Source organism: Amblyomma mixtum, chromosome 4 (genome assembly GCF_055824585.1).
Source record: "Amblyomma mixtum isolate Tamu chromosome 4, ASM5582458v1, whole genome shotgun sequence".
In the NCBI taxonomy this organism is placed as follows: domain Eukaryota; kingdom Metazoa; phylum Arthropoda; class Arachnida; order Ixodida; family Ixodidae; genus Amblyomma; species Amblyomma mixtum.
This window is the reverse complement of record NC_143015.1, coordinates 131,860,069-131,882,484: the sequence shown is the minus strand read 5'-3', so window position 1 is coordinate 131,882,484 and position 22,416 is coordinate 131,860,069. Positions and strand designations below refer to the sequence as shown.

The 22,416-nt window shown below is 49.3% G+C and overlaps 1 protein-coding gene across 1 annotated transcript; it reads right to left on the bottom strand.

The window, feature by feature from the left end:
• Nucleotides 1-572: 572 nt before the first annotated feature.
• LOC149348241 (E3 ubiquitin-protein ligase SIAH1-like) lies at nt 573-18,284 on the bottom strand. The gene is made up of 5 exons (XM_089541706.1): nt 17,961-18,284; nt 14,223-14,505; nt 12,103-12,235; nt 8,580-8,686; nt 573-970 (listed from the first exon to the last, which is right to left on the bottom strand). Exons 2-5 carry the CDS (start codon nt 14,482-14,484, stop codon nt 573-575), a joined length of 900 nt encoding a protein of 299 aa, XP_089397832.1. The 5' UTR covers nt 14,485-14,505; nt 17,961-18,284.
• Nucleotides 18,285-22,416: the final 4,132 nt, after the last annotated feature.

Sequence of the window (22,416 nt, the reverse complement as noted above, 5' to 3'; positions counted from 1 at the left end):
CAACCACCTCTCCCAGAACTTCCCCTTCCATTGTGACAACCGCTGCCACACACTTGATCTTTAGGCGCACGTTTGCTTTCTAATTTATCTCTTCTTTTATCCTCTCTTCGTTCTTCAGTCCTCTACTCTAGGCCCTGATTTTCAGCTTTCAGATCATCGTCCTGCGGTTTTAGCGGTAGTATTTCGGTTCTGAGTGCTTTAATGTCGTTTCCTATTTATTTCCTCTCATTCCTAGTTTCACTACAGAAACTTACATCGTTTCAATGGCTCCTTACTAAGTACACAATTGTAAGCAGAAATCAGTCAAAGTCACAGTTTGATCTTTTTCTCTCCTACGTTGTAGATTATTTCAAACTCTAGCAAACAAGGACACAAAAAGGGCCAGAGTGCTTCCTCGCATCTAAAGATTTTTGTCCTCACAGGTTTAAATATATAGACAAAAACCAAAAGCACAGAACAATCACACTCGGTGACCAAACTACTACCTAGATATCCGCTTTTGTGTCTACGAGATATAAATTTGTCTGTGGCCTCCACAGAAGACCTTCTCTTGTAAAGCACGGAGAGGGGTGTCACGAAGCCATCTGCCGCGAGCCGAAAGCCATGTAGATGCTCACGCCGATGTTCAAGTTGCTGCCGTCAGCGAACATCTTGACGGTGTCCATTTCGAGGGCAATTCCATTGCCGTTTTGTGTCGGAGCAATGCTATCGTGGACACTGCGGGTCATGGCGTCCAACGCTAGGCGCTGGTATCGGTTTCTGAGCTCGAAGCGGCAGACGAACTTCATAGCCTCCCTCCGTGGGCCGACCAGCTGTACAGCGGCAAAGAAGCGATGCTCCATGGGCGGGAATCCGTGCTGGTACTTCCTCATCTGCACCACGAAGTGATGGCCGAAGCAAGATTGCAGGGCCACCCAACTGAAGGGCCCGGGACGGTTGAAACCACCCGCGCAGATCACGATGCGCTCTCCTGCGGATAGAAAGGCCGTTTTACCGTAAAACAGAAGCGCGTAACAAGTGTTTCATCAGCGGTAACTGTGCACGAGACGCTCTCTCTATCAAATACTGTCGCTTTCGTATTCTTAGAAATTGGTGACGGAAAATTGCTATATTATTGCGAAAGCAATACTACGCTAGGTTTCGAGCCTTCACCGTGGTCCCGGCGGTAGTCACGTTTGATGTTGAGGCGGCCTCCAGTCTGTGACGTCATACCGAGGTGAAATCTGAGCTACCAAGTCGGTTCGTCGGCACGGCCCCAGCGATACATAGCTTGCAAGTGATGTCATTTCCGCCTGCATCAAGCGCTTGCGGCCATGCTGCCGAACCATTCGGCCGTCTCCGCCCGTCCATCCTGTGACGTCTGACCACACCTCGGACGCTTTGGATTACTTTCTCATCTTTAGGGCGCGATGCCTACTCCACAGATGAATGAACCATTCAGAGCAGGCTACTGCTCTGAACTTATTCGATCGGCGCGCGCACGCTACGCACACAAAGTGAAAATTTGCGACGATACAGATCCGTACACGCTGCGACCGGGAGTCGACGCGGCGATGGGCGTTGATGTGTTCCTTGAAGTGACCCAGGGGGATAGCGTGTACTCTTTCCAGCTTTGTTCCGCCACCAACGCCATCATGGAGGTGCAGGTGCAGGGAGAGGTTCTTAACCCCAACGACTACGACCCAAGGGACTGGACGCACATTCTTAGTGTGCCTGCTCGCTCCAAGGACGTCCTTTCAACAACCCGACGCCAGGAGGGCGCAGCCTCTGCTACCGGTACCCCCAAGTCTCCATGCCTTGAAAAGTCAGCGCACCTGCAAGCAACGCGCACAGCTGCGCAGCGTTCGCGGCAGCAGCCACCACTTCCTGCTGCAGATTACAAGATCGTTTTTAGATCACGAGGCGGGCTGCAGCTGGACCTGCTTCCACCCCGACAACTACGAGAGGCCATCCTCCAAGCGGCGTCCCAGCTTAAGGAGCCAGCGCGTACCCAAATCAGGGTACACCCGGTCAACAACACCTGCACCGTAAGCACGCTTCTAAAGGATGACGCGCTCGCTCTGGTTCGGGTGAACACCATCACACACCAAAGCAAGGAATTCGCCGTAGCACCTTACATAGCCCCGCCGGACGGAGCAGTACGCGGAGTCATCTCCAATGCTTATTGGAATGAGACCCCGTCAGAGCTCCTGCAAGACCTGCTCGCCGGCAACCCAGACGCCCTCATCGTGGACGCCCGCCGAATGGGCTCCACGCGTTCCATCTTAATAACTTTCCGGGCTGGACCTGTCCCACGCGCCGTCCTTTATGGAGGAGCCCTCCACAGGTGCACACCCTATCGAGGGCATATAGACGCCTGCACTAACTGCCGCGTCCCTGGTCACCGGGCAGACGTGTGTGTCCACCCAAGATCCCATAAGTGCCCCCGCTGTGGGCAGTCCCACCCAAAGGAAGATGTGCCCTCATGCACCCCCAGCTGCATTCTCTGCGGAGGCCCTCATATGACCGGCACCGGGAACTGCAAGGGACGGGGCCGCAAACTAGCGTCCCCGAAGAACGCTCTCTCTCCTCCGGGTACATCGCGGCTTTCCCGCTGCGATCAACCAGGCACAGCCAGCAGACGCAGCTCGACGGCTTCCCGGTCGCCTTCTACAAGCCGGCAGAATGGCAGCAAGAACGCCACGCGTCTCACCTGGGCAGACCGCGTTTCCGGCAAAACCACCCGTCAAACCCCACCACCCCAGTCCTCCCAGGCAGGCCCGAGAGACCAGGAACTCAAGGCCTTGCGTGACGAGGTAAGCCGCCTTTCCTCTCTCCTAAGCACCCCCGCACCCTCCATGCCCCCTCAACCCGCACCCCCTGTCATTAATTCGAGCTCATCATCCACAGACACTTCGAGCACCCCTCCTGCAAAGAAACAGCGCACCACAGACGCCACACCCCCTCCCGTGCCCCCAGAAATAGACGCTAAATTAGCAGCACTCGAAGCAAAATTTGACCATAAACTAAAGGAGCTAGACGCCCGCCTCGAGGCCAGATTCAATCACCTTGCCGCCGCCCTCACCGAAAAACTTGAGCAGCGCATGGACGCTATACTTACCAAGATGATGGAGCTCTTGGAGCATAATCTTACCCATCGCTTCACCCAACTTCAAACCCCCTCCACTCCCCCCATCCTACCTCCACAAGCACAAAACACCTTCCCTGAGCCACACATACCAATTGACACCCGTCTTAATACCCTCCTCAATCCCCCCACCATCCAATATGGCGGGGGGGAGCACTAATTATCTCCCCATTATAACTTGGAACTGCCGCGGCTTCCGGGCAAAGCGCGCACCTCTGCAACTTCTCCTTCCCACCATCACACCCACGCCCCACATACTTCTCCAGGAGACTGCACACCGAGCAACCCTCCCCAGCTACACATCTGCAGACTCGGATACCACTAACACACCCAGGGCGTCCACACTCATCCACCGCAGCCTCACCTACAAAACTCATCACATTACGTCTGAGACGCCCTGCGTGATCACGGAAATTATACATCACACACATTCACTTCCTTCTATATTTATAGCAAACATATACCACCCCCCGTCCCTGCCGATGGCCCCGCTAGAATCACTTCTGCGAAAGCTACACCATCTAGCAGGGAAACATCCCCTACTCATCGGTGGGGACTTCAACAGTCAGCATACTGACTGGGGATACACAACCACGACACATCGAGGTCGCAGGCTCTGGCTGCTCCTGCAGAACCTCCAACTCACTGTGCACAACGTTTCAGACGCCTACGCGGATCGGCAACAGTGTCAGCATGGACACCAGTCCGGACCTGACGCTGAGCCGCTGTATCCGCGGCGTCACCTGGAACAGAACACAACATACACTGGGCAGTGATCATTACATTATACAAATCACTGTCCCATACAAACCACCCCGTCACGCAAATATGGCACACGAACTCATTAACTGGGATGCCTTTCGCGCTGCACGCACCGCCCTCCCAGACACTCCCATCGCAGACATCGATGCATGGGTGCAATCACTCAAGCATGACGTTCACCACAACACACGACACATTGAAACTACAACCGAAACACCGACCCTTGACACACGCCTAGCCCACCTCTGGGAGGCTTATCACAGCATCCTGGAACGCTGGAAAGGCAACAAACACAACAGAACGCTTAAAAAGCGGCTGGCGGCGCTGCAGACACAAATCCAACAGCACTCTGAGGAGCTCTGTCGATCCAACTGGGGACAGATATGTGACGGCATCGCCGGAAACCTGTCCAGCAAACGTGCATGGCAACTCCTCCGACACCTCATTGACCCCACACGCACCAAATTAGCAGCACAGCACCACGTGACACGCCTCACACATGAACACATTGACGATCCCGACACCCTTCTAGACACACTTCAAACCATGTACACATCTCCAGGCGGCCCCATACCTCTACCGCACTACACAGGACAAGCAAATCCAACACTCGACACCGACATCACGGAGACGGAAGTCAGAGCGGCCCTCCTGACTTTCCGCGCCAACTCCGCACCTGGTGCAGACCAAATCACAAACTCCATGCTCCGTAATCTGGATGACCAATCGATCACCCACATTACGAAATACTTCAACCAGTGCTGGAGGGAGGGTAACCTCCCGCAGTCCTGGCGCCACGCGAAGGTAATATTTATACCAAAACCCAACAAACCACTCACCATTCAAAACCTTCGCCCGATTTCGCTAACCTCATGCCTCGGGAAGCTCCTCGAGCATGTTGTGTTAGCGAGACTCACAAGTCACATGGCGGACAACAATCTCTACCCGCATAGCATGGTGGGATTCCGCCCTCATCTATCCGCACAGGATGCCATGCTGCAACTCACACACGACCTTTTTGACCCGCTTCTTCCAGGTCACACCAAGGCAGTCTTAGCTTTGGATCTCTCCAAAGCTTTTGATCGCATTGAACATCAGGCGATCATGACTGCTCTATCCCCATTGAATGTGGGTGTGCGCACGTATGCCTACATTCAAGCATTCCTGACTGACCGCACGGCTGAGATACACTTCGGCCCTCTGTCTTCCACCTCCTACACACTTCAGAGTATCGGCACCCGTCAAGGGTCCGTCCTTTCCCCCTTTCTCTTTAACATAACCCTCATACCCCTCGCCCGGAAATTGGCAACTATTCCCCACCTCAAGCACACTCTTTATGCCGACGATATCACCCTGTGGACCACCCACGGCAGTGACGGCGACATAGAGAACACCTTACAGGAAGCAGCCACCCTCACCCAAAATTACGCACGGACCATCGGACTGTCTTGCTCCCCAGAGAAGTCCGAACTGCTCCTCATCCGGCCTAAGAACCACCGCTGTCCCCGCTCCCCCATTGCCATTGAATTGAATGGTTACCCGGTACCTGAGGTTGGCACCCTCCGTGTATTGGGCTTGCACATCCAGAACGATGGCAAAAACACCACTACCCTCAAGAAACCCAAGCAGGTTGCAGGCGCGATATCGCACCTCATCCGCAGGGTTTCAGGACATCATAGAGGCATGAAGGAGCGCGACCTATGTCGCCTCATTCATGCCTTTGTCCTCAGCCGTGTACTGTACACTACCCCATACTTACAACTATCCAAACATGACATAAACGCTTTGGATGCTTTGATTCGCAAGGCATTCAAGGTAGCACTTCATCTTCCCCTCAACACACCCACAGACAGATTACTAGGCCTGGGCCTCCACAACACGATCGGGGAACTGGTGGAGGCCCACCGACAGGCCCAATACATCAGGCTCACAAAAACTTCCACAGGTCGGTATATCCTGGACTCCCTGGGAATCAAAATACCGGCCAACGACCCAACCCTTCTCGCCATCCCACGATCCCTTCACCGAGAGCTTCTCATCAGGCCGCTCCCGAGGAATATGCACCCGTCCCACCATGAGCAGCGCCGCAGAGCCCGTGCGAAGGCACTCCATCGAGCGTACGGCCCCCAGCCGGACGCCGTATGGGTGGACGCTGCCTGCACGGGTGATGAAGCGACAGCAGCTGCGGTGGACTCCTCTTCATCCACCCTCTTCACACTACCTCTCCCTCTAGATACGTCCCCAGAGGCTGCAGAGGAAGCCGCCATTGCACTTGCTATAAGCCGCACGGAAGCCCGGTATATTTTAACTGACTCTAAAACTGCGATTCTAAATTTTGCTCGAGGCCGAGTTCATGTCCCTGCTTTTGGCATACTGGACTCGCCCGATGCACCCCCGCCCCGCCAAGTGGAGCTGATATGGGTGCCTGCGCACTCCGGGAATCCCGGAAACGAGGCCGCCAACCTTTTAGCCCGAGGTTCTTTAAACCGGGCTCAGGTGGCCTCGGATCGGGGATTCACGACGGATCGCATGCACTCATTCAGTGAGCTGACCCAGGCATACAGAGCCTCTCGCCAGCTCTACCCCCCCGCCCCACCCCTCCCTAGATAACAGACACGCAACACTCTGGCGCAGATTACAAACACATACTCTCCCCTCGCCCCTTACCCTAACCCACTATCATCCCTCCTTCCCCACTCCTGCTTGCGCCCTATGCCCAGAACCCTTCGCTTCTTCCCTCCACATCCTTTCCCTCTGCCCGATGGACCCTCCCCCGCGGGACCTAGAGAACCTCAAGACCTGGGAGGACTGGGAGACCCTGCTGCATTCGGAGGACCCGGCCTTGCAGACCATCGCCACCGGCCGTGCTGCCAGTGTTATGGACCTCAGGAACATAAACACTTGAGTGCAGTGGGGTCGTGCGGGGACCCTGGGGCGTGCCCCGAATTCCTTTGTAAATAAAGTTTTCTCTCTCTCTTTCTCACTCCAGCTCTGTGAAATTGAAGAAATGAAAGCCTTCTAATCAATGGAGTCACACAACGATTTCTGCAGTAGGTAGGTGAGAAGCCTGTCTTCAATGCGCCTGCGAGACGAAAAGCTCGGTCTCGGCACGCCGCTTTCTCTGCCGTCATTGCTCGTTGCGGTCGTGGCGATCCAAACCGGCTTGCCTAGTGCTTTATCTAGGATGCAGCGACGCGGGACCCAGTCTGGGTTTGTGTTGTCTGACAAATCGGATGGGGTCAATCAAAACAGCAACATTCACTTCAGGGTGTAACCATATCTTCCCACGTTTTCGCGAACATTTAGTTGACGACACAAGCGTCTTACCTGTCACAAAGTGCGCTCCGCACACAAGTAAATTTGAGTTATCGGGGTCCAAATTGTCGCGCTTAAAGCGAGCTAGCCACAGCTCGCGTAGATTCGTATTTAGTTATGGATCGCTCGCACTTGCATGTCTACGATTATCTGACGAATGCAGATGAAGAACGCGTTAATGGGCTGCTTGTTTCACCTGGACCAGTCGCTATGGTTGGAGCAGCTAAGGGTGGCCCACAAAACCATACTGAATCTACGGATGAACGAGAACCAACAGGATGCGAACCACCATATTCAGCGGTAAGCTAGAGGCGTTCCGCCGGTGGTTCGGCAGCATGGCCGACTAGCAGCCGACGGCCACCGGATGTGACGTCGGTGCAAGCTATGTATAGCCATGGAGCGCCGCAGATCCCAGGCAGTAAGAGAGGGGACTGCTTTAAATTCGAGGAAAGGAAAGGCGTCTTACCAACTCTTTGGTTTAGTGGACACCTCAATAACACTTTAACCTAATTCCAGCGTTCATTCATCCTTTCCGACCTAGACAGCGTTGTAGACAGCGTTGATTTGGAGGAAAGGAAAGGCGCCTTACCACTTCTGTGGTTTAGTGGACACCTCAATAGCACTTTTAAGCTAATTCCGGCGTTCCGTGCAGCACTCGGGTTTTAGCCTTTCACTACTTGAGTCGCTAAAGTTGCTCGTAATTTGCTTTCGCAACCTTCCGCGCTTAACCAAGCTAAGCCTCTCCCAATTTTAATTTCACTGTTTTATCCGCTATGCCTGGCTATCTTTTCTCCGATATGTCTGACAGCAGTCACCTCCAATAATACAACGCTAACCCTCTAACGCTAACCCCTAATTTCTTCTCACAAAGTGCATTTTTTGCTCCCGAAAAGACAAAGCAACCTCAGAAACAGCCGCAGAATCAATATTCGCAAAGAAAATAATTTAATTCGCGTTTTAGTTACTGACCCTTTACGCACAGTTAAAGCTGATTGAGCAAACCAACTCCCCTGCAACGATTGCCTTGGCTTCCACGAATGACACCATGACCGAAGATCCAGCCTGAACACATAAGCATACCTTGCATATAAAGCTTGTCAGGGGTTAACGTACCCCAAATGCGGCATATTGGATTTACGAAAATGCGTGGCATTCGGTGCCCTTTTTAGGGAGTTTTAGCGAGCCGCCGGCACAATAGTGCCAATTTTTATCAGAGGAGTCACTTGAGAGGTGCGCATACGTTAAACCTACGTGAAGAACGCCAGTACTGTGCACGCAGCATCGGGAGACCAACGGTATCTGGTACACGCCCCATTGAGCACGATTCAGGTATGCTATAAGTCACTAAAATAAAGTGCGTTTGGATTCTACTCACCTTGAAATCTGGGGACAAATGTGTGTCTCTTCTCGATGTGAGAGATGAGTTCGTAAAGCGAACCTTGCCAGGCACAGGTGTCCGAACCCAGAACGCAAGGGCAGGGTCTGAGAAATTTTGAAGAAAATGAAGGCAAACTGCCTCAGCAAATGACCTTTGGTTTCTTGGTTTTCTGTATCAGGGCTTAAGTTGCACTTTAAATGCTTTTAGAAACATAATCCCAAAAAATGTGACTTCAGATTTCTTTTTTTTTAACTGACATGGTGTTCCGTCTAGATCATAGCGCCCGCACATAATTTCGGCACGGAATAATTAGTCAGCATAATACACCTGCGCAAACACTTTCCATTATAGGATCGCCGTTGTAGATATGCAAGCAGGTATGCATCTGTCCGGCGTACCTATAATACCTATTTTTCTATAACACATTACCTTGGTGGAGTTAGCACACTTTGCAAGGATCAGTACTGCAGGCATGCGCTAGAAGGACGGTTTGAAGAGGGCCTAAACGTTAATATGACCGACAGGTCGTTGGCAGCGGTAGCAGACTGGTGTCTTTCCTTCAGCACTTCTTGTGCGTTTTAGTGAAGTGAAGCAGAATAGAACTAGGGGAGGAAATGTATACGACGAAGGCGGGGGCTAAAATTATGAAATATCCGGCGCCTCTATCAGTTTTCTAAGAGGTACGAGCTTCTCTAGCCTGGTGCTCTATTTATGAAAACCATATGATAATTTCCAAAACAAACCTCTGGCCCCACTCAACAGAGCAAACACATTACATATGATGCTATTTAGATACGCTGCCTTCCCTCGAACCAAATCAAGCATTCGCTATCATCATTACTTTTTTGAACACCATGAACGTGTGCTTAAATTGGTTTGGTTTGTTTATTGGGGTTTAACGTCCCAAAGTGACTCAGGCTATGAGAGACGCCGTAGTGAAGGGCTCCGGAAATTTCGACCACCTGGGGTTATTTAACGTGCACTGGCATCGCACAATACACGGGCCTCTAAAACTTCTCCTCCAAAGAAATTCCGCCTCCGCGGCCGGGCTCGATCCCGTCCGCGGCGGCCGAATTTCGATGGAGGCGAAATTCTAGAGCCCCGTGTGCTGTGCGATGTCAGTGCGCTTTGAAGAACCCCAGATGGTCGAAATTTCCTGAGCCGGATGGTATATTCCCCAAGCATCCAAAAAGTTTCAAATTTACATCGCAGTACCGATATATTCGAAAAGCAAATACAAAAATGCCCCCCCCCCCCCAATTCTGTGTATTCACCTCTTTTTCACCACGAAAAAAAATGCGAGCAAGGGAGATGTATGCGTCATAAGGAATAAAGAAGACAAGCCCAATGAATTTTGAATAAAAATTTCTCTTGCACGATTACTGCATAGAGAAATTTCTCAAAAGTAAATGGCATTAGCGGATTTTTTCGGAATCACAAAAACTCATGTCTGGAGACCAAACAACCAAGCAACACGCTGTCAGATTTCGCGTGGCCTGTTAGGTTGTGCTCACCATACAAACATTTGCGCGGTCTTAGATTCTGTGAAGACGGCAGGGACGTGGCCTTACTTGTTGGTGCCGAAGGAGCTCGCAACTTGGGCTCTGGCAGCTGTTATCGCAAAAATTATCACGTACTTCTTCTCGAGTGAAATGTTACTGTGCACTACCTGGCAGCTGCTATCGCAAAAGTCATCAGGTATCTATTCTCGAGTGAAATGTTAGTGTGCACTACCTTTCCGTTGCAAGTTCTCTTAAATGCCACTTATATCCAATGCCTTCTGGACCATAAGAATTTACGTGGCCATTGAGGTAAACTAATTCGAACATGTGCAAGCTGAGAAATCTGAATGACGCTTAATCGGTCCGCTTTGGCCCACTCCACCATTGACAAAAACGTAACCGCAATTTGCACAGATTCCCAGGCCGCGTACCGCCACTACCTAAAGGGCGTGGCGACGCCGGCAACACATCGTATTCTTGCCATAGTCACCTCTCTCGACCGAACGGTTACTCTGTCGTGGGTCCCTGGGCATGCCTCGATCCCCGGTATGAGCGCGTTCATGCGCTGGCCCGAGAACTCTCCTCCCGGACCCCGGATGATCAGGCACCCAACCCTGCGAACGAGGCTACATCGGTCCTGTATACATATCATCAAATTACAACATTCTACAAACTCAGCCGCATGACACTGCCACCACCCCACAGTACCTTGTCGCAGTACCTTGGCGGCAATTACAGACAGGCTGTTTTATTTCCCCCCACCGTCTCTCATGCTTTCACCCCACCTTTCCTCCTGATTGCACCACCTGTGGCGTGCCCAGATCTACACTTTTCCACTACCTTTGGGAATGTCCTTCCCCAAAGGCAGTCCTCCCCATCCCCAATCCCACTCATTCTTCCTGGGAGGCTGTTTTACGGACCGCTCAGCCCCCCGGCCAGAAATGGCTAGTGGATCGGACTTTACGTGAAGCGCAAGCCCGTGCACTCCTGGACCAGTAGGGGACCACCCTGGAAGATTTTTTATTTTTCTTTGGTGTAATAAAGTTGTTTCCATCCATCCAATCGGTCCGCTTACGGCCGTTGCGCAGGAAAATATGCTTTCATTAATTTTATATTGAGAGTTCAAAACGGAAGTTTCTTTTTCACTACTCGCTTATAAGTTGTGGTGGTGATAATGAGACGAGGTTAATATATACAGTGACTAAAGGTTTGGGAGAGTTGGCGGCAGCACATGTTAATTGATGAATGGCGTTGCACAGAAAGACGAGGACGACAGGTTAACACACATATAAGGTGGTTGTGTGCGTGTTGCGCTCTCGAACACGTCTTTTTCTGTCGAGCCATTATTCGCTTAGGTAATGTGAACTCCATGACCGGTGCGTGGAGAACGATGGCAGCGCGGTCAAACCTCTGACATCAGTCAGTCAAAATCCGCCGGGCGATCAGTGCTGTATAACGCGAGAATATGTGAAAACAGTTACGGTATTTTCATATTAAGGTATAGAATTTTAGAGCTCCATGCATATATAGCTGTCGCCCAATTTTAAGACGTACTCGCTCTACAAGTAGCGCTTTTCATCCAGTTATAGACAGTCATGTGGCGGCCTTGGGATCTGTACAGCGGTGGCAGGCGTTGAACCAATCCTTTTCTCTGAAATAAGTCATCTATCCATACATTCCCGGAGGCCGTCGGCGCAGTGAGAGGAGATACGAAGTAGAGGAGCTGCGCTGTCATACGTGATCTTACTTGGTTCAGTGCTGCTGTAAATTTGTATTCAATTGATCACAATTCCTTCAATAAACGCGGCGAGGTGACCCCTGTTTCTTATTCCTGGGTCTTTTCTTGCCTAGGAAAGCTTCGTGCTATATGTAACTAGCCTCATTTTGTCCAGAACGCTATAATAAATCGGTGTTGACATGATTTCATGAAAAAGAAAACGATTTTTTTTCTAAGTGTAGCTTTAAAGAGAAAGCAGCCTATTTTTCTATACGAAGACCACAAAGTGAGGGGAACATACCTGAAGTTGCAGAACAGCTCGTGGCCTGGCTTCTCCAAGGAAGAGAGCTTCTCCGAACAGCCGAATAATACGTACTTGCAGGGAAAGGACACAAGCCGTGCCACCTTCTCCATGGCTCGGTTGCGGATTCTGCCTGCAGTGGATGCTCAGATTTTGATTCGGAGGTCAAGGTTATCATTTTAATATAGCAACAAAGACCGCTTTCAATGATGGTTAAAAAATAAGTTTTGCACTGGTACTTTGGGGTCCTATTAGGAAGAACCTCTTCGGTCAAACCTAATCCGCAGCAATTAACTTCGGCCGGAAGAATTTTACTATCGTCGAATATTTTTTCGTAGTTCTTGTTTCCCGTCTAAAGTAACATGTCAACGAGAAAACTATTTCAAGCTCACAGTGCAAGTATATATTCATTTAGAGGCATGAAGTCTACATTGGAGATCAGGACTTAATGGATGTAACACCGTAAAGGCAGCTGCGGTTAGCGTGGTACAAAATAAATCAGTGAATGATAGAGATTTATATAGCAGTGGTGAGGGCTCTAAAGGTGTTCTCGTCATTTATGAGGAAAAACATTGATCTTTCTCTTGGCAAATAAGCGCCGCTCTCTACTCAGCACATTGTCATGTTGCGCCGTAATGATGCGTCAGGCCAGTGTTCGATTTGAGAAAAAGCCGCATGAACAAAAAGTTGGTTGGAACCACCCACTTCCTTCCTTAAAGCCTGCAGAGGAATATATGGAGGCTTTCCTTACATCAGTACTGCTCTCTTATATTCCGCTTTAGAACGTGTTTAAGTTGCACTGCGCTAACGATAACGATCGATAACGAAAAAAGTACAACTTAAGGACCACGCCGCGAGCTGTGGAAAGAGAAATGATAGGTGTGATGTTAATATACAGCAAGAGGGCAGAGTGGGGAAAAACGTGGGTTAACGACATCTCAGTTGCGGTCAGAAGAAATGCGCAGGGCACACCGTAAAAAAATTTGCACCCATAAAGCTGTAGCGCTCATGGCTGTAACCTTTCCACACCCTCATTTTTTCTTATCTTTTTTTTTATTGGAAAAGGGTGCGCTGAGCACGTTAGCACCTTTAATGCACCCATGGACCCTTCAAAGCTGGACGGGTGCAAGGGGGTTGTAGCTCCGTCGGGTGCAAGGGTGCGTAAGGGTGTATGGTAATCGAACTTGTCGAACAACATTCCAGTAGTTCAATCAAGCGTGCTTGTAAAATGATGTGAGCTGTTCGAGTTTTCCATTAAAAGAGACATGCAACCTCGATGCGAGCAGCTATGACTGGAATCTGCGTCCAATGTGATAATTAACTGAATTATTTTAGCTGAAGTGCTAAGCGTCACTGACTCCAAATAGGGGGTCGCTGAAATGCCATATATAAACTTGTAGAAAGTATGCGCGGAAGGGTATCTGTTGTTTCAGCCGGCGTCTTCGCTTCGGCGGACGCGGTTGTTGCTATGCGCATCTGTGCTTTCAGTCTCTCTTCTCACCTCCACAGCAAGGAGGTTCAGAAACACCGTGAGGCACACATCTTGGAATTATAATCATAGTTCGAGATGCCGTAACGTTGGTGCAAAGTTATACAGGTCGTCTGCAGCTTCTCGTAGGAAATGTTTAGCTTCCATTCGAGAGCGCACCCCAAAAAAGAAATTCATGAAACTTTAAAGCAGTCCGAAAGGGTGCGAGAAGCATACTTTCCACCCTTTCAGGCAGCCAAAAAATAAGGATGCAACTGTAACGATCCCACCCTTGGTATGGGTGCGACGACCATACTTTGCACCGTTTTGGGAGGGTGTAAGGGTGTGAGTTATAGACACGGAAATGCACCCTTAACGGTGCAAAATTTTTTACAGTGCAGGGCATGTAATGAGAAGGCAAGATAATCGATGCTCGTTAAGGGTAACGAACTGGATTCAAAAGAGAAGGCTATCGTAGCAAGGGGCGGCAGAAAGTTAGGTGGGCGGATGAGATCAAGAAGTTCACGGGGATACGGTGGGCGCAACTGGCGAAGGACAGGGTTGATTGGAGAGACATGGGAGAGGCCTTTGCCCTGCAGTGGGCGTATTCAGGCTGATGATGATGATGAGGCACTGAAGCAGGACCCACCACCCACTGGCTTCTCGCAGATGCAGCAACGAGTCATCCTGAGCAGGCAGTACGAGCACGTGATGTGGCCGTTCTCGCACTGGTAGATGGGAGGTAGCGCGTAGTCCCGGCACACGGGACACTCGAACAGACTGACCAGGTAACTGGCGACGCTCTGCGCTGACGGTGGTGCCGTGGTGTTCGGGACCGGGTTAGACGTAGATGGTCGCACAGATGCCCTCGAACCTCCCTCCAGGGTGCTTTTCTCGCATGGCACCTTCTTCATTATGCCACCTGTCGAAGAGTTCTGACACCACGCCAGAAAAGATGATTGCAACTTTTAGTTGGGAGAGGGTGACGTCGCGCTGAGAGCACCTAAGACTGAAAGCAGGGCTAGTTGGAGTTTAGATTGAGAGGACATAGCAGTAGCGCTAAAAAACAGGGCGAAATTCGATGAAGGCGAAATTCTAGAGGCCCGTGTGCTGTGCGATGTCAGTGCACGTTAAGGAACCCCAGGTGATCGAATTTCCGGACCCTTCACTACGGTGTCCCTCATAGCCTGAGTTGGTTCGGAACGTTAAACCCCAATAAACAAACAAACAGGGACAACAGGATAGAACACGTGTTTGCTCATGCATGATTGCCTTTCTACGTGTATAAGAAGGGCTTCCAATACCTCCCGCTCCTTCTGGTCTGCATTTACATATGTCACATATGTAAATATATCTGAGATATATGTAGATCATATATGTATTACGTGTGATATCAGTAAATGCAGACCAGAACGAGTGAGAGGTATTGGAAGCCTTTCTTATACACATGGAAAGACAATCCTGCGTGAGCAAACCGAATGTTTATCTTTCTACTAAAGAGTTGTAGTTCTTCTATCGGGAAGTGCCGTCACGCATGCTATTACATTCTTAATTTTTTGGCACCTTATGGTCGCCTATAAATGCGTGGTATTTTAGGGGATAAAGTCACCTGATGTCTAACGCCTGTGTTTTCCTCTATCCTGTCGTCCCTGTTTTTTAGCGCTACTACTATGTCCCCGCTGAGCGCGCCAGGATTGTGTCGCTCTGGAAGAGAGGTAAATAGAGACAAAAAATTGACTGGCGGTTTAGCATTGTCTTCAGGAAAGTAAAAATAGCGCTAAATTTTACACAAACCACACAGAAAGACGGACAGGACGGGCGCTGCCTATCAGGTGAACACAATGCCGCACCAACTAGCCCCGCAAAAGTACTGTTAAACAATTTAACATTGCTAAGCAAGATATATTGTTCAAAACCACAGTTTTTTGCTGGTGGACACCACCATCCTTTTTCATCGTACTATCGATAGTACTACCGGTAATGATATTGATACTACTATCGAAAGCGCTAACTATCGATAGTACTATTGATAGCGCGCTACCGATAGTACTATCGATAGTTCGATAGTGACTCAGCTATCGATAGTATCGATAGTACTATCGATATTGTTGCATCACTAGCGGGCCGTATACCGCAAGAAGGTTGATCTGCAGTCAGTTTGTCGCGCTAATCCCCGCGCGCAGCGGGGCTACATTTTACCGCACGCTATCACGTGGCGTGATCACGGAAGGGACAAACTCTTTTCTTTACTATATTTTTACTTTTTTAAGACTAGGCTGCAAGGCTGTCGCCGGACGCTCCCTCCTCAGTATTTTTTCTTTCTCCATGGCCAGTGCCGACGAGAGTGTTTGGTGGCGCCATCACTAAACCAGAGCAAGGCGAATTCAAACGCGGCTGCATAAACGGCGTGGAGGACGTAGCAGCTCCTCTAATACGGATGGTGCGGAAGTCCCGCGTCATTCTTCAGCTAGCTAAAGGAAACTCGTGATTGGTCGGTTTTGCTGCAACCAAAACAATTGAGCAGCCATAGCAACAATGCCTGTGACGGCTCTCGCTGTGTTAAAAGCTTTAACTAAGCCGAAGCGTCGTTTAGACACCAAATTGCCCTGAGATTTAAATGGCTTAATTATTCTGAGGGTGGCGTGGTAATCGGCTTGACACGTCCTGTCACCGTGACGCCACCTTCACGTGACAGATCCCGGGACGTACCTTGCCACTGCGTCATCGTGAGCGGGGACGCTACCGGCGGCGTTAGCAATAGACGACACAAGCGTTCGGATCACTAGCCACGAACGCGCTTCCCGGAATATCATGTAGATCCCCAAATCAAAATATACCGCCAACAGAGAGGCAAAAATCTGTTGTAGAGAGAGAGGGAGAGAGAGAGAAACTTTAATGATTAATGGACAGGTCTGCCTGGTTATGAGCCTAGCATGCTACACCACTGTGCTGGATAGGTCTCCACCATATCATTCGGGCTTCAACATTTCGCGCCAGTGCACCTCTCACTCACTGAGCATAAAAAACCACACAAAAAAAAAATCTCTGCCTCTCCCGTAACCGAGAGTAGAGTAAGCACGAAATGTTTACGGGCATAACACGAAGCGTAAGCGGACACGACGATACGCAGGCCTGACAAGAATGTATATGCAGCGCATTCGAAAGTTTGCGACACACGTCTTTTCTTTTCTTTTTCTCTTTCCTCTGACCTTTTAATTCTCCTCTATCTGCATGCAGCAGCGGTGGTGGCTCGGCTCGAGCAAGTAGGCAGGCCCTTGCAATTTCCTTTTCTTCCTTCTCCCAGTCACAAAAACAACAGTATCTAAACTGCGTAGAGGCGAAGCGTTTTCCGCACCACTTTGCCTATGTGACACTGGTGACGTCACCACTGGATTATTTCACACATAATTGATGATGAAGTAATGGCAAATTACTAATTAGTGTTTAATACTGATTAACGACTAAATCCTAATTAACTGTTAGTTAATTAGCTCAATGTTCGCCTTTATCTGAGTGGAGCCCGACAGCGTGTTGTAGCGCCGCCAGGCAGTCCACGGAACGCCACCACCCGTTCGGCGCGATGCCTTGCCCTTCTAACGCGACGCTTTTTGAGGAAAGGAAATTGCGCAGTAATTCTCTGTCATCTTGGTGAACACCCGAACCGCTCCGTACAGGAAGGGACGAACGCCACCACCCGTTCGGCGTGATGCCTTGCCGTTTGAACGCAAGGCTTTTTGAGGAAAGGAAATGGCGCAGTAATTCTCTGTCATCTCGGTGGACACCCGAACCGCACCGTGCAGGAAGGGAGGAACGCCTCCACCCGTTCGGCGTGATGCCTTGCCCTTTGAACGCAAGGCTTTTTGAGGAAAGGAAATGGCGCAGTAATTCTCTGTCATCTCGGTGGACACCCGAACCGCACCGTACAGGAAGGGACGAACGCCACCACCCGTTCGGCGTGATGCCTTGCCCTTTGAACGCAAGGCTTTTTGAGGAAAGGAAATGGCGCAGTAGTTCTCTGTCATCTCGGTGGACACCCGAACCGCACCGTACAGGAAGGGAGGAACGCCTCCACCCGTTCGGCGCGAAACTACGGGCGCTTGTATGACGGTCCTGTAGGAGGACTAGTATAGAGTCTCGTTAAATCTCGTACGGTGCCTGGGTGTTCTCGTTTCAGTGCCCGGGTGAGTGAAATTCAGTGCCCAGATGTTGGCTCTCGGTCTCGGCTAGACGTCACCACGCTGCCGACAACGGGAGTTAAAAAGAATTTCATGCTTAAAACATAAAAAGCAGCAATGAATGAATACGAGAATGCCTTGATCGGGTGTTTGCATATATAAAAAGCACGAGTGTCAGCGAAGCTTTCCCATCCCTGGACGAGCAGGTTACTTACGTTTACGATGCCGCTTTTAGGATATAACACCAGGCCTAGGAGGGTACGGTGGTGGCGTACAACTTCTTTTGTGGCGTCCTTGTTCCTTTTCTGTGTTGCTTCACACTTTAGTGCCGCTGCCCACTGTTGAACCAGAGGTGGTGCTTGTTCTCCTAACGAATCCCAATGGCGCACACCGTCAACTTCTTCTTCTCAATTTTTTTGTTCACTGTCACACGTGAGCAGTCAGCGCCATACTCTTCTTCTTTCTCGTCCTTACCAACCAAACGACAGAGTGGCTCAGTGGCTGAGGTTCAGCTCCAGAGATTGGAAATGTTGGATGACCAGCCGCTTCGGTCTTTTCCCAGAGACGAAATAGAAAAAAAAAATGCATGTCCACAGTGTTACATCAGAGCACGTTAAAGAACATCAGGTAGACGGTATTAATACAGAAACCTCCACTGCCACGCCTCTTTCGCTCAACATATGTTTACTCCCTCCTTCATTCCTTTCCGCAAGCAGTTTTAAAAGTTTCTTTGGAATGAGACAGTCACTGCATTTTTCCTCCTCTCATAATTACGTTTTTCCCCCGCACAAGTCACTCTCCAAACACCAAGAGGTGGCTTGGAGAAGACTTCAAACCCATTCTTACCAGAACCCGTACATTAACGCCCACATCTACCCCGATCTCATAGACCCCACCTGCAAACACTGCGGTAGCACTGCCACCCTCGATCATATGCTATGGGACTGCCCGGAGGATCCTCCTCCGGAAGCGCTTATAGACGCTCCCTCACCAGACGCCTGGGAAGAAGTGCTGCGCAGCTCGGACCCCCCCGTCCAGGCAGGAGCCATTGAGCGCGCCGAAGAGGTCGCCGCCAGCTATCAGCTAACGGCCACCTGGCCCTTCTGCTAAGCGTCCAGGACCCTTCTTTTCCGACAATAAAGTTTTCTCTCTCTCTCTCTCTTCCTTTTCACATCCCGGAATACGGTTTCCAAGAATACGGTTTGGTAAGTTCAAATGTAGACCTGTTCAAATGTGCCGCTCGGTATTCATAACAAAAGTGCACCAACCAGACCATTACAGATGAAGGACGGCAAGGAAGGCACTGACTAGCAATGAACTTTTTTTCTCCTTTATTGCACATACATAAGCACATACAACACAAGTATGTATGTCATAATGAGCCCGTCTATTCCGTACCCTTCCCTGCTGAATTGCTTTCTTGCACATATGGTTCTTTATTTCAAGTTTATCATTCATTTGCTAGTGCTTCAAAACAGAAAGTTTTGAAATTTGAAACCTCATCAAGGAAACCTTATATTTAAACCTCATGCCTTATCAATAACACCTGACTGACAGCCCTGTCTGGCCATTTTCCACCGCATCAGCTTTTACAAAGCATAGCCGCCCGCCTACATCCCTACAAAGAAGTGCTGCTTGCGAAGTGTCGATACATGTAGCAACAACAGGTGCATCAGGTAATACACTGGTCACCGTCTAAGACCGACATTTGTGTCCCCCTGGGCGATATCCATGGTTAGATATTGTCATACAGGTGTCAGAAGTACAGAATAAAATGGCACGGATGTAACAAAAACTACCCCGCAAGCAGAGGTTTCCAAAACGAGCCCAAGGGAGACACTGATATCAGCTCATCTCCTATATGTAAATGCAATTATCTGAATCATACGTACATGATAACTGACATATCAGTTACTCAGGCTTCACGTTTTCCGCACGCAAAGCGTTTATTTTTATTTTGAATTGCAAATTGCAGTTTCTGATCATTCTTCCGTCTTTACGGTGCTGTGTTCTTGAGAGAAAACACTGAATTATTTTCAAGATTGTCGCTCGCTATGAGTGGGGCTCCTACTAGAAGCTGCAACTTCTTGAGGCGTTTGCCATTTTAGTGATAAGCAGAAAACGTCATTGCGCGGTATGTCCGCGCTACCACTCTCTAAACACGAGTAGTATTGCAGACTAACCAGAACGAAGAACCTGGGCAGTTATTTCCGATATTGGTAGAGGTTCTTTATTGACACATGTATGCGATCAGTTACGTAAACTGTTTATTGATATTAAGCAGTCGAGCTGAATAAAAGCTGTGTGATGCAATAACCTCACCCAGGTTTCGTGATACAAATGTCATACAATTTGTCCAATATTGTATGGCATTTGTATGACAAATGCATGATTTCCCAGAAATGAATGACATTTGTATCATAATCTCGTCTGAATTGAATGATGATTGCATGATATTTCTATGACATATTCTATGAGTTTATAGGATCATACAGCTTTTTTCAGCAGGCTCCGCTTGCGCTTTACCCACTCTATTGCTTTCATTACAGAGAATTGCTTCGGGAATTAACGTAGCCTCTTGGTAAATACCCTGAAAATTTACCATCAAGAGACAGTGTTTATCCAATTTCATTTTTAAAGCTCGGAATAAAACCACCTTGGCGCAAATACTTTCAGACAGAGAGAGAGAGAGAAAAAAAACTTTATTGTACAAGGAATTCGGGGCACGCCCCAGGGTCCCCGCACGACCCCACTGCACTCAAGTGTTTATGTTCCTAAGGTCCATAATACTGGCAGCCCGGCCGGTTGCGATGGTCTGCACGGTCGGGTCCTCCGAGCGCAGCAGGGTCTCCCAGTCCTCCCAGGTCTTGAGGTTCTCTAGGTCCCGCGGGGGAGGGTCCGCCGGGCAGAGGGAAAGGATGTGGAGGGAAGAGGCGAAGGGTTCTGGGCATAGGGCGCATGCTGGAGTGGGGAAGGAGGGATGATAGTGGGCTAGGGTAAGGGAGACGAGGTGACAACGGAGATTATGTCTCTCTGTGAAATTATTTGCGCTAGGGATATTTTATTCCAAGTTTCAAGATCCTAAACCAACTAGCTACTCCGGCAACATGCCTTGCTGAGCTACATTTCATTCTAGCAATTTATTTCTTCGGCGGAGAGCATATCTCCAAATCCAAAGCCCATTGAACTGTCTGGAGAGGAGCCTTGGACTGACGCTCTCCATTCCTCACCAAACACCAGGCGCTGCCCACAATAGCCGGACGTGACGTCAGCACCGAAGCCTCTAACGGTGTTCTGGAAGGTTCCGTGCTTCAATGAGAACACGCCCACGAGTGATGTCAGCTAGAGTCTAAGAATCTCGCCATTCGAACGCTATAGACATGTTTTATTGACAGCTGAGGATCACTTGTCAGCTCAGCAGTACCCAGAAACAATATGCGGTTCAGGGAGAGCCCACAGTTTTCTCCGACTGTAATTAAAAAAGTATTCATGTGGGCTCAAATTCCTACGCATTTTTTCTTAAGATATCCTGATGCTCATGGCTGCGCTCGCTAAAGTTTTCTTTACGGAAAGAAAGGAAGCCGTGGGTGATTCATACAATACCTTATGGACCATTCGTATAGTTCCAATGCACTTCGTGTTTTAAAAGAAATAAAAGGAAGAACCGCGATGAAAGAACGACGGAATTGAATTCGCCTTTTTTGCCTTTCAGTTTTTGGATGAAAAAAGAAAAAGCTGAATTCCTGGTTTATGGAGGCTTAAGCAATCATTAACCACAGAAAGCAATTGCCCAAAATATATTACAAATACGACACTTGCGGTCTCAGAATTAAAGACAAGCAGAAATTTGCGTAACAGATAAAGCAAAAAGCTCACTTCAGAGCGCCTCAAATATCATAACCGCGGTCACTTCTGTTTCTTGAATAACTTAGACACAGCGCTACATAAGTTCTTTTAATTTTTTGCAGCGCATACAATGGCGGCCCTAGTTACAAGTGCGGAGATAAGTAAACTGAGCTTAAGTAAGCCGAGCATAAGTAAAAGAAGCACAGGTGTTCTCCTTCTGATTGCGATCGTAAGTGACGTCGTGACAGTGGATCTTTGTCGTAGTAACTAAGCCAGTGGAGCAGGAGGGTTTCCTACAGGCTCTCCGTTTGGGTGCCGCGAAAGGTGATTACGAAATTATCCGCGAATATGTTCATCAGACATTCCCTGTAATAGAAATTGTCACCGAACAGCAAAACAAAAAGAAGAGGAGCACATTGTCACTAGAAAAAAAAAAGTGTGATATGCAATGTAAAAAATGTTTCGGAAAGTGCAAGTCGAGCTTTGCAAGTGCTTTCTCTGAATTAATTTCGTATAGGAGAAAGCGCCGGGTAACGGCTCCGGCCCTTAAACAGCTGGCATCCGGCCTACTCTACACTGAATATATGACCGCACTAATGTTGTACAGATGGCTCGGTCTCATCTACTGGTTGAGCTTGTGGCCTGGTCATATCTGCGAGATAGGCCAGTATTCAGCAGCTAATTACGCATCAACCTCATGACTGGTCCGAACGGGCCGCTCTGTGTGCGGCCGTACAGTACACCGGTGTATGAACACCCCACAAATAGCCTGTGTTCCGAGATTGAAAACTTGCCCTACAATATCTCAAATCTAGTTTACGCAAT